The following is a 13,328-nucleotide window of genomic DNA, read 5'->3' as shown; positions in this document are numbered from 1 at the left end:
GTCTTTAGGTTTATAACAGAGAAATTTTAATTTTTTTTTTATAATTTAGTTTTCTCCAGGTAGAATTCTGTTTTTTTTAAAGGTAGAAAAAGGTAGAAAATAAAAACTTTTTCTAAAATTGCCCAGTATATCATAGGATCTTAGAGTTAGAAGTGACCATATAGGTCGTTTAGTTACTACCCCCTTATTTTACAAATGAGAAGCTAGTTAGACGTGGGACTACAACTCAGGTCTTTTGACTTAGAATTATTGTGTTTTTTTAATGTTTATTTTAGATTATATCAGTTGAAAGGAAAGGTTTATTCCTTAATGAATGATATTCGTTTTATTTCTTATGCAGTAGTGATTGTCTTTTCTTATGAGTTGTTTATGCACCCACCTTCTTCCCCTTGCCTCCTTTTTAATTATACTTCAGAAAGTGGAAGCGCAAGAACGAGAGGATGTTCTGGCCGGAATGTCTGGAAAAGCAATAAAAGGTAAAGTTGGCAAACCTAAGGTGAAGAAACTTCAATTGGAAGAGACAATGCCCTCACCTTATGGGAGAAGAATAGTTCCTGAAATTACTGCTATGAAGGCAGATGTCAGCAAAAAGTTGCTGAAGAAGAAAAAGGTATGACATATCTCTTGTTTTAGCTCATTGGTGGATTCCATCTTCATAATGATGTATATGTGTATTTTAATTTTACTGTGTGCTTAAGTCATGCTTTGTTTCTATTTCACTGTGATAGGCAATCATTTGTTCTATGAGATCAGTTGGTCCACAGAAAGAAAACATAAGTCAGGGATCCACATACATGTAAGGAGTTACTTAGTTGATTCTGTTTTTTTTAATTCCTCCCTCCCTTCCTTCCTTCCTTCCTTCCTCCCTCCCTCCCTCCCTCCCTCCCTCCCTCCCTCCCTCCCTCCCTCCCTCTCAAGGTTTTATTTATTTGACAGAGAGAGACACAGCGAGAGAGGGAATATAAGCAGTGGGAGAGGGAGAAGCAGGCTTCCCGCTGAGCAGGGAGCCCAATGCGGGGCTTGACCCCAGGACCCTGGGATCATGACCTGTGCCGAATGCAGACGCTTAACGACTGAGCCACCCAGGCGCCCCTTGATTCTGTTTTTAAAATGAGAGAAATACTCTATTCAGCAGCATTCTACCTTAAAATCATGGAATGACAACCAAAAAAGTGTATCAGCTTAAAAATGAAACTTTAATTCTACATTATGACCAATTCAAGATGTCTCATAAGCAGAAAAGGGTCTGTGTGGTTTTCAAAGTAAGCTATTTTTTTTTTACTATTTATTGTTATTACTGTTAGTTAAAAAAATTACCAGGCACCTCTTATGTCATTGGCATTGACTGGTGCTATTGAGGATTTAAAAGTATGGGATTTACCTACCCTCCAGCAGGTTGGGCAAGAGTTAGCCAGAAGAAGGAAACACTGAGAGGGCTGTTCAGAGTTGAGGGAAGAGGAGACATGCTGGTCTGAAAGAGAGAGGCAGATTTTTCTGGGCAGGTTGAATTTAGAACCCAGGGGATATGTAGATATGTCCAGTAGTCTAATTAGAGCTTGGGAAATGAACCTCAGAGTTGGAGTGAGAGGGTTGGAGAGTTCTCTGCCGAACGAATATTTGAAAGCATAGGAACATTGTGATGCCAAGGAGATCACTCTCTTCAAACTGTTGTGATAAACTGACATCTATACTATTTCCTTCTTACGTAGCTTCCTACCACACATAGGTTCCTCTTTAGGAAATGACTTCTCTCCTTTTCGCTTGGTGTTCTTAGCACTCTTCTCTTTACCTTACATAGTCTCAAGTAACCTCATCTATGCCCAGAGCTTTTTTCACTCACACTGATGACTCTTAAATCTATGTCCCTAAGCTGTCATGTTTTCAGGAGGGCCAGGGTAATAAAGCCACCTGAATGCCCACTGCCCAAACTCCACATATCTGAAGCTGAGCCCATTATCCTGATTTCAAAACCTCTTTCACCCCTGTGCCTTATCAGCCATCACTAACAAGTCCAAAACCTGGGACTTGCTCATTTAATCAGTAACTAAATCCTATTGACTGCCTCTGAAGCAGTTCCAAAATCCACCCTCTTATCTTCGTCCCCATTGATACTGTCTTAGAATTCCATAAATTTTCTGACAGTAGTGTTTCTCTTAATTAGTCTTCCTGTCTCTAGTGATCTTATCATGACTTCTACTTTTTTCCACTTCATTCATCTCTGTCTAGTCTCTTATTACCCAAGTGATATTTCCAAAAATAAGTGATTATTGCACAAATGCTTAAAAGTTTTCAGTGACTCCCCACTGACTACACACAGATTCTGGTATTCAGTGATTTAGCAACTGCATGCCTTCCTATGTTTCTGTGTGGCTACTCTTTCCTCCAATCCTAGCAGACTGTTTGTAATTCCCTAAATACAATGTGGCAATCGTGCCTCTGTATCTTTTGCAAACTGGGGTGCTCTTCCTTCCTTCCCTCTCCTCACTTAGCAAACATACATAATTCTTTCAAAACTCAATTAGAAAGGCTCCTCCATGGAATCTTCCCTGACCCTGCTCTTGGCAGAGTTGCTCACGTCTCCCCACGGGTTACTTTTACACCTCCCTCCATATTTGTTATTTGTATTGTAATGACTTGTCCTTGTGTCTTTCTCTGTCTTTTAATAATCTTGGGGTAAGGAGACTTTGACTAATGCCTAGCAGTGCATGACATGTTGCTTATCTTCCTTCAATAATCTGACGTGTTTCTAGTATGTAGAGGCCTGAACTATAGGAACTTATTTTGCAGGTACCCTTTGGTGTATTTTGCTATTGGTTTGAAAGTCCCTTTGCTAATCAAAAGCTGCCTTCTTATTTTTTACAGTTGATTTTTAAAAAATTTTTTGTTATGTTAATCACCATACATTACATCATTAGTTTTTGATGTAGTGTTCCATGATTCATTGTTTGTGTATAACACCCAGTGCTCCATGCAGAACGTGCCCTCTTTAATACCCATCATCAGGCTAATGCATCCTCCCACCACCCTCTCCTCTAGAACCCTCAGTTTGTTTTTCAGAGTCCATTGTCTCTCATGGTTCGTCTCCCCCTCTGACTTCCCCTGCTTCATTCTTCCCCTCCTGCTATCATCTTCTTCTTTTTTTTTTTTTTTTAACATATATTGTATTATTTGTTTCAGAGGTACAGATCTGTGATTCAACAGTCTTGCACAATTCACAGCAAGCGCTGTGAATTGTACAGTTGATTTTAAGTAGCTGTCATCTCATAGAGTGTATCAGAATATTAGAGTGGTAAGCAGTATCATTTGCTATAGATAAATAAAGTAAAACATGGCCTGATCAAAGTCCTCTGTTTGGACCTCAGTAGAATCACATTTTATTATTTTTTTATTTATATGAAGACGTGATCTATGGCTGGAAATGTATCTCTAAAATGAATGGTGTTAATTTAATTTTTATTTTTACTTCTGGTTATGTATTTGTTTGTTTAATGTGTAGGGTGATCTTGATACCACAACAGTAAAAGTAGAATTTGATGAAGAATTCAGTGGAACACCAGTAGAGGGTACTGGAGAAGAGGCATTGGTCCCGTCAGCTCCTGTAAATAAAGGTCCCAAACCCAAAAGGGAGAAAAAGGAGCCTGGTGAGGAATTGTTACAAAGTTTTTTTTGTGAGAAAATGCATATATGTACAGGGTATTACTATTTTTTTTTTACTGTGTTTTTTCTTCTAATAGTTGATGTAATTTCTCAATTTTCATGAACACTTGTTATTTTATATTTTTACTAATGATATTTTATTGTTGTTTTGTTTTTAGGTACCAGGGTGAGAAAAACACCTACATCATCTGGTAAATCCAGTGCAAAGAAAGTGAAGAAACGGAATCCTTGGTCAGATGATGAATCCAAGTCAGAAAGTGACTTGGAAGAAACAGAACCTGTGGTTATTCCAAGAGATTCTTTGCTTAGGAGAGCAGCTGGTATTTTGATACATTGTATATTTATTTTATTGTATATTATAGTTTGACCAAGTTAATATTACTCATATAAGTTAGTATTATTAGTATTATCAATGCTATTAAAGTACTAAATTGTTAGTATTTCAGAAGTTACAGTTCACGAAGACAAAAAAAAATTGATTTACAGAATGATGTTTTTAGCAAAGTTGGACATAAAGTAAATCAAGTTTACTTATTGATTTTTATTAAAAAGCTTCGGTTATATTCCCTCCATAGTTTGAAGATGTTTGGTAAAAATGTACCTTGGTAGAACACCGATAGTGATAGATCAATAGAAGTGCTTTGTAGTTTTGTTTCTGTTTTGTTTTTTTTTTCCCCATGAAAAATTTCCTCCTGCTTTAGGAGTCTGATTCCATGCACATCGCATAATTTATATAACTGCAGTGCTAGGGTTAGGATGAAGATACCATTTTGTTATTCTATATTGTTGTTAAATAGGCAGTTTTATCCTTTCTGAATATTCATTAATTTGAAGTCTTCAAGTACTTAAAAATCGAGTGTCCTATTTTATAGATTCTTCTCAAATTTTAGTAAGTCCTAATTAAAATGAATGATACCATATTATGGCTATTTTACCTCTGGGAGATACTTTTTAAATTATATGTCAGGCCTTAAATTCTTCGGTTCTCTAATCACCGGTGATTGACTTTCTTTTCCTAATGTGCATAGGTGGTACAATGTAGGTGAATTAACATGAGTAATTTAAGTTATGTGAAAATTAATTTATTAAATTAGATGCTTCAAAATTATCTTTAGGCTTTCTCATACATCTAAAATGAAGTATAAAATTACATAGCACCCAAATGTTTTAAAAATTTTATTCCCATAATGTATGCTAGAAATTGTAAAAGTTATTTGCATTATACCAATGTGCCTTTCCCCATAGTTGGTACTTTTTATGCTTTATATAAAATTATTGTTTTAGTAATATACCCAGGTCTTATCTCTATTTTTTCTCATTCATCTGAAGAATACTGTCATTTCATAGTAAAACTACTGTGAATAGAAGATAGAAGTTTTAGTGCAAGAGGTTAAGAGAACGTTCAGCACTAAGACTAGTAAATTGGCCTTCCCATTGTAGAAATGGGAAATCTTAGTAGTCTCTTTTACAATGGCTTATATTCCCCACTATTTCTGAGTTAATATTTAAGTATGACAAATAGCACCCTAATCATTAATCTCATTAGTTTATGCTCTCCTTTCCTTATGCAGCATTACCCCATTCGCCTCCTGGGAAGAACAAGATGAACACTTAACATTATCAAAATAATTGAGGCCGAAGTTGTTGGCTTTTTTTTTTCCTGAATGCTTGTCTTTTTTTTTTCCTCTTGTGTTAGAGATAGCTGGAATATTTTCAAATGCATTATTCATAATATGTGGATAAAGTTGGATTTGAGTTTAACCTTCACTTTTATTTTTCTCCTAGCTGAAAGGCCTAAGTACACATTTGATTTCTCAGAAGAAGAGGATGATGATGCTGATGATGATGACGACAATAATGATTTAGAGGAGCTGAAAGTTAAAGCATCTCCCATAACAAATGATGGAGAAGATGAATTTGTTCCTTCAGATGGCCTAGATAAAGATGAATATACATTTTCACCAGGCAAATCAAAAGCTACTCCAGAGTAAGTAATGAAGCAACTACTATTCACTTACATGGTGCAGTTATTTAGAAATCTATCAAAGATCTCATAGTAGGGGCACCTGGGTGGCTTAGTTGGTTAAGTGGCTGCTTTCGGCTCAGGTCATGATCCCAGGGTCCTTGCTCAGCGGAGAGCCTGCTTCTCCCTCTGCCTACTCTGCCTGCCACTCCCCCTGCTTGTGCTCGCTCTGCCTCTCTCTCTCTGTGTCAAATAAATAAAATCTTAAAAAAAAAAAAAAGATCTCATAGTAAACTGTATCTAAGAATTTATCATCATTCGAGGTAAGGTCCTCCTCACAAAGGAAAAAATCTAGGTAATATTGCAGCTGTTTACTGAACTGTTGCTATATCTTATAGCGTGGGACTAGCAGGTTTTTTCTCATAAAGGGCTCTATAGAAAATATTTCAGGCTTTGTAGGCCATATGGTCTCTGTTCCAACTGCTCAGTGTTGTCATTTTAGCAAGAAAGCAGTCATGAACAGTATGTAAATGAACAAGCATAGCTGTGTTCCAGAAAAACTTTATTTATAAAAATAGGTAGCAGGCCTATGGGACATAGTCGGACAACATGGTTCAGAGAAGTTACTAAAACTTTAGAACTGGGAGGTTTGATTTTCTTCCCTAACTTTGGCCTTGATTGATTTTTCATTATTTATTTATTTATTTTTGCCTCTAGAGAGTATCAAACACTAAGGTGTAGGATGTGAAGTTTGTGAGCTATTTCAGGTTTTTTAAATTTATTTTTTAAAAATTTTTTCTTTTCAGTTAGCCAACACATAGTACATCATAAGTTTTTGTTGTAGTGTTCAGCGATTTGTTAGTTGCATATAACACCCAGTGCTTGGGTCAACAGCTATTTCAAATTTTTAAAGGAAGTGCTTTACTGTCTATTTTAAAGAAGTGTTTTATCATATGCAGTCTAGGATCAGAAATAGGATTAGTGATGACTGACAGAGATTCAGACTTTCTCCTTAGGTTTTTGGCAATAATTTACTGATGTTGAATTCTGGAACAGTTCTATTAATCATAAAATTTAATGTAGCGATATTTTGAATAACTTTTTAACTTTTGCTCAACTTCCATTCTCTTACGTTAAATCATTGGCTTTTCTGGTGTCTCTGTGTGTGTATGTGTGCACACCTGTGAATATGAGACCGAAAAAAAGAGTTTGGTTACCCTGTCTTTAACAAAGAGAGACCAGTGAGAGAACTGTAATTATAATCCCTTAGTACATATTATATATCATTTACCAAGGTTGAAACCATATATTTAAATTATACTGTGGTGGTTTAATTTTTCTTTCTAATAGAAAATCTTCACATGACAAAAAAAGTCAAGATTTTGGGAATCTCTTCTCATTTCCTTCATACTCTCAGAAGTCAGAAGATGGTATGCTCATTCAGTCTTTTCATTGTTTACTTACTGTATTATTGCTATGGATTTTTTATGAGTAGAAAACTTCTTTTTACATTTCCCTCAACATAATAAGGTTTATTTACTCTTCCTGAGATGAGTACCAACTAATTGGTCAAATAGGCAATATGGAACCATTTAGGTGGTAGATGTGTGTATGAAGTGTATGGATGTGGGTATAGTGTTTTAATAGAGAAAAAGATAAATTTTGGAACATGAAATTTGATTTTCATGGCAATATGAATGTATATGTGACAGTTTTTTAAAAACTACAAAGGGACTAATATTCAGATTTGGAAACTGTAGTAACTAAAAGACTAAACCCTTCATAGAAGCAAATTTAATTGGGGTATATACTTTTTACTCCCTATATTTTTGTGTGTGGAATTTTTAAGGTCAAAATAATCTATGTAGACTTAACTGTCTTGTATACACACACACACACATATATAGGCAGACAGACATAGATCTGGTATATGTTCTGTAAATATAGATAGGCATTTTTGACAGGATGTCAAAACATTTATATAAAACTATCACATCCAAGTAGACATTTTAAGAGTTCCTGTTTTGGTTTGACAGAGGGGAGGGAGGGAGAAATGGAGGGAGGAATTGACTGATTGAGTGTAAAAGTAAACTGAAGGTAAGCCTACCTGCCTTTTAAATTGACCTTCAATGATTTAAAATTGGTTTTTAAAAGATGAAGTTACTACTCTCTTAGATTTGAACATTATTACTGATATTCCTGAAATGGTTAATAGCATTAGATGTGTAGGTATTAAAATAATCACAGTGAGAACTTTTTAATATTCCATTTTAAAATAAATCAGTATTTTTGAGTTGGTCAGTTATGTTTTAAATGATGAACATTTGGGACTGTTAAGAATTTTTATTACTCTATGCATTTCTATATTGTTTTACAACAGTTAACATTTTTGAAATATAACATTGTTACATCTTTTGTTTTTAGCTGTTATTATGGACTATATGATCACAAAGTAGAAATTCATAAGATCAATTATCTAGCTAAAGACAAGTCATCAGTAAAGAATCAAAGTTTAACTATTAAGTGGTCCTTATAGTCTCTTTACTGAAAAACTTTGTACTTTTTAGATTCAGCTAAATTTGACAGTAATGAAGAAGATTCTGCCTCTGTTTTTTCACCATCATTTGGTCTGAAACAAACAGATAAGGTTCCAAGTAAAACAGTAGCTGCTAAAAAGGGTATGTACTTATTTGATGTTGTTAAGCATTGCATAAACGATATATAGTTGATATTAAAGGAAATTTAATATAATTTGAAACTGCTTGCACTTGGACTTAGAAAATAGTATAAACGCATATAAGGAGAATCCCTCTTGTTTTCTAACCATATGAGGTAATTACTAAAAGGTGTATAAGATCTCATTCTAAAGTTGTAATTATAAAATAATCCCATACATTGATACTAAAGATAGCTTTCTGATAAGGTCTAGAAAAGGTCTTTCTAATAAGACCTTCTAATAAGGTCTCCTATAGTTGTTAGGTTGAAAAATAGATAAAAATTTTGTCTTGCCTGATTGTGTTATCTATGTAGGTCCTATCTTCACGCCTCATTTGGAATGACTGGTTAGTTCATTTGAGGTTCTCTTTGTGTCATGTAGCTTCTTTCTTATCCATAACCTTAGGTTGTCCATAAATCTAAGTTGATTTGACTTAATTCATGAATCTGTTATTAACACCAAGGTACATAGTCTTGGTATTTTTGAAGGTCAGTATTAGTGCTTTGTGTTTAAAAGCTAAGTGTTCCTTACATAGCAAGTAAATAAACATACAGTGTGGACAATCTTTTCAGTACCTTACAAATGTAAAACAGACAATACCATTGTAGACACACATGTATTAGATGTAGCAGAACAACAACAAAAATCCCTGCTTAACTTTGAATGCACTAGGACCATGGTAAGAAATTAATTAACTATAAGAGCTTCTCTGGCCAACACATCAGGTGCCCTGCCCATACCACTTCAGTACATATTAGCCAGGGTCTATATTTCTTTGCCTCAGGACTTTTTGTTACTATGTTGGAATGTTCATATTTCCCCACCCCAGCCACCCTTTATCCAGTGATTGAGAAAAGCTGGTTTGCAAATATATTAGTGCTCTTGCCGCTCAGGTAGGCTAACTGTGGGGTGTGTATTTTACAGTGACTCGGGGATTGCTCATGTTAAGAGATAAGCTCAGAGATAAGCCCTTAGAGTGATGACAGGTTTCTCTTCACGTCTCGTTTTTGTACTTTTTTTTTTCACCTCCCAAATAAGTACTTGTACTTGAGTCTTTGCTTTGGGATTAGGTGGGATCTGCTTCTGGGGAAGTCAAACTGAGATAGGCCCTAGTTTCCCTTTATGCATCTTTTTTTAAATTGTCTTCACATGAGCACTTTATAACCACCCTGAAAACCTGGGAGCCATATCACCTCTTTGAACATATCAACCTATTTCCTTCATCAAGCTCCTCACTCCTCTTCAACGTAATGAGTTAGAGTGGAGTATTAACTAAAACGCTAGCATACCACACCAACTGTCCTATTTGCTTGTTTCACCAGTAGTTGAACTAGCCTTGTGTCATCTGCGTAGGTGATCCCTGTGTGAAATAGTTGAAGCTCTCAGTCTTCCTCTAGGCTCTTCCAAAACTACAGTTCCCACAAAATACCATTTCAAGGAGAGGATGCATCCTGTCCCTCTGTGAGGTCATCTATGTTAACTCCAAATTACATATATTACTATACAGGTTAAATTCTGTAGCTCCAGTAGTTTATAGCGAAAAATCTCATAGCACTCAGATATCTGACTTGGGCATTTGCATGGTAGAGTTTCAAGTGCCACCGAACAGTACAAGCCTGCAAACTCTAATGAAGAGAAAAGGTGGTTCCTAGAACACACGGCTGTATGAACCTATACTCGTGTTAGGAACTGCCTGCCATGTGGCTCTGGTGGTACATTTAGTCGTAAGGACTTGGGGGAAAAAGCCACAAAATCTGTGGCTACCACTACCACTTGCTGTTCTAATGAGGGGCCTTCACCCTAGCACCTCAAATTGGGCCTGGGAATACATTTTCCATATAATTAGCCTGTTCTGTTTTTTTTTTTTTTGGTAATAGAAAAAGTCTGGTTAATTTAATGCTTTTTTTTTTTTTCCAAAGTAGGTTTTACTAATCACACAAGACTGATTTATCACAGTTTTCACATAGACTGTAAATCTGAAAAACAAGGTCTATTTTAAAAACAAAATTCATAAAAACAAAGGCCTTTGGATCTATTGTGTACTTACCTGGAATCTTCGTTTCTTTCCATATAAAAGTGCCGTGTCTGGATTTCCACTTTTGGATGGAAGTGAATCAGCTTCTATTCATGGTATTTGAGGGTCCCATAAAAATGTTTTTTTTTTCTCTAAAACATTTTAGAAGTTAGGACTTAACGTGGTTATACTTGAGTTATAATTAATGTCAAATATGTTACTTTTTTGTCATGACTACTGCTTTTTAAAAGTTACTGCTCACTTCATTAAAGTTACTTCACTTTAATGGCCTTTGTTTAAAATAATCTCACTTGAAATATCAGAAGGCAAATTATTCATGATTAAATAAAAAGGATTTTGTCATCTATGAGAAATTGTTTGCCTTTACAATGGCACCAAGTGAAAGAAACCATTTTGTCATTTAAGGCTACTCAGTTTCATATCAGCAGTAAGAAATTAGGATTCACTTGAGTGCAGTTTGTTGGTAAGTATATTACATTGATTTATGAAATGGAAATTTGCTTAATAGGAAAACCGTCTTCAGATACAACTGCTAAGCCCAAGAGAGCTCCTAAACAGAAGAAAGTAGAGCCTATCAACTCTGACTCAGATTCAGAATTTGGCATTCCAAAGAAGACTACACCCCCAAAAGGTGAGGATTATGTTAACCTAATGTATGCCATGTGGAAAAAAGTCTCTTCTACTCACTGAATTTAGAGAGACTGTGTCCTGTTTTGTTTTAAATTGCTTTGCTCCTCAGTAAGCAATGTGTCTAAGAATCAGTGCTGAGTTAGTGTCCAGAGGAAGTCTAGCACTTTGTTTTATAAATCAGGGAATTGAGACTCAAAGAGGTTAAGTAAGCAACTTGCACACCTAAGAATGGTTCAAAGACCCCCTGCCCCAGACTCACTGGAAGTAGTTTATTAAAGAGTCAGATGAGGGCTCCTCACCACCTAGAGAGTGACTCTCATTGGAGCTAGGACTCTTAGACTGGAGCTTTTTGCTCATCTAGGAAATGGAATCACTGTACTAAGGGACCTGTAAGGGCACCAGCATCAGTTCTCCCTGGCACCCCTCCTTTGCCTCCAGAATCTAGAAAGTCCTTAAAGGTGCTTTTTAAAATATATGTGTAAGACATTATTTTTTTTTTTTAAGGGTCATTGCTCAACCTTTTATCCAACCGACAGATATTACCATCAATGTGTTCCCTGTCTTAAAGTGGTGGTTGGGATGAGGAGATAGAGACCTACATGGAAACAAGGGAGAATAGGGGCAAAAAAGAAAGTCACTGAGGAGGTCAATATGTATGGTATGCATGGTTGGAAACTTTTATAAATTCACAAGTGCCATTTCATTGACTCATTTGATAAACATCCCAAGATCATTTAGGCTGTCTTTACTAATACAATCTGGTAAGTCATAGCTCTTAAGGAATTTTTAAAATTTAGAATTGCACTTTAGTTCCATTGTTTTAGTGGCATCTGGCATCATTGTAGGGTGGAGAATATTTTGTCACCATTTGCATGTTACTTTTGCCCTTCCTCCTCCAACGAGAATAAGAGGTTAGGTAGATGGCAAAACAACAACAACAACAAAAAACAAAAACTGCATGTGGTACTTCTAAGTCTGAGAAGGAACATGGAATTGACAGATTATTACATGATTAATACTGGGGGTTTATTCTAAGACTGTGCTACTTAAAATGGTTGTTACTAATGTGTGATAAGTAAAATTTTGAGTTCACATTCAAACATAATTTGTAGTAATATATATTACTTTTCTAGTGATTCATTTTATATTTTTAAAGGTACTAGTCTATGACAAATTAGAAACTAAATTTTTTTTTTCATCACATACAAGTTAAAAAGCACTCTTTGAGGACATTTTCTTTTCAGGCCCAAGGACTACATGTTCATAATGCCAGTGTTTTCTCTTGTGTATCACGGGCTTGGTCATTAAAATTTGTCACCAGGACCTTCCAGCTAGTTTTAAATGTATTTGTGAAATACTTTTTAGTCATATCAATCCCAGAACTGAAATGATGCTGCCAAAACATTTTTATCTCATTTATATTTAGAGACCAGGATTGCAGTACTGATTGGGGCATGCCAAAGAAGTGAAATATAATGTTGTGGCATTTATTTTTTATATCGCACTTAACCTTGGGAGAGAGAAAAACAAAACAAAACAAAACAAACCTTTGTATCATTTTAAGGTAAAGGCCGAGGGGCAAAGAAAAGGAAAGCATCTGGCTCTGAAAATGAAGGTGATTATAACCCTGGCAGGAAAACATCCAAAACAACAAGCAAGGTAATTAGGGACATCTTTTTAATGCATTGTTTTATGATGATCTATAACTGGCTTAGTTGGCTTATTACTATAATGTCTTTTAACAGCTTTAAACCTAGCCTATCTTATGCATACGGGGCTTTGTATATGGTTAAAGAATTATAAAATCCATACAATCAGTACTATTTCTTGGATAAAAGTATGGCATAAATTAGCCTACTTAATTAAGAGTATTCTAATTTCATCCAATGAGCCATAGAAGTTATATGCTACCTGTCTGAAATAATTATTTTTCATACCAAATAAAGACTATTTCTTTTTAATTTGGATTTATTTGACCAGGGCTAATTTGATTTTCCTCTTTTAACTTGAATTCATTTGACTATGGCTAATTTTCAGTCTTTTTTATGGTAAAAGATAAAACCTCAGATGTCCCTCTTTTTTCTCTCTCTCCCTAAAAATACAAACATTGAGATTTTTAGCTTTCTGCTGCTCTCCACCTTGACCTTTTCCCATCCAGTCATCTTCCATGCCTCTGGTCCATCTTGATGACTCTTCCCTGCGTTTTTATAAACACCGTGTGTACTCCATGCTGTGCCTAAGTCTTGTTTTCCTTTCATGAATTGATAGGTACTTACAAATAAGTAATTTTTTTTACTAATCTGGACACTGTACATATTTGTTTGACA

At 35.4% G+C, this 13,328-nt stretch overlaps 1 protein-coding gene across 3 annotated transcripts in view; it reads left to right on the top strand.

The window, feature by feature from the left end:
• Positions 1-13,328, top strand: part of TOP2B (DNA topoisomerase II beta) — a 59,293-nt gene that overhangs the window by 45,220 nt on the left and 745 nt on the right. For 2 of the 3 annotated variants that reach the window (XM_078072431.1, XM_078072424.1), the window contains exons 28-35: positions 416-610; positions 3,497-3,641; positions 3,816-3,977; positions 5,443-5,644; positions 6,971-7,050; positions 8,188-8,298; positions 10,880-11,002; positions 12,566-12,660. In XM_078072431.1, the coding sequence (XP_077928557.1) occupies positions 416-610; positions 3,497-3,641; positions 3,816-3,977; positions 5,443-5,644; positions 6,971-7,050; positions 8,188-8,298; positions 10,880-11,002; positions 12,566-12,660 (1,113 nt within the window). Of the gene's footprint in view, positions 1-415; positions 611-3,496; positions 3,642-3,815; positions 3,978-5,442; positions 5,645-6,970; positions 7,051-8,187; positions 8,299-10,879; positions 11,003-12,427; positions 12,661-13,328 lie in introns of those variants that run through there. The other variant, XM_078072432.1, reaches the window with a different exon arrangement.

This window comes from Halichoerus grypus, chromosome 1 (assembly GCF_964656455.1).
Source record: "Halichoerus grypus chromosome 1, mHalGry1.hap1.1, whole genome shotgun sequence".
NCBI classification, from domain to species: domain Eukaryota; kingdom Metazoa; phylum Chordata; class Mammalia; order Carnivora; family Phocidae; genus Halichoerus; species Halichoerus grypus.
This window is presented reverse-complemented; position numbering and strand designations above follow the sequence as displayed.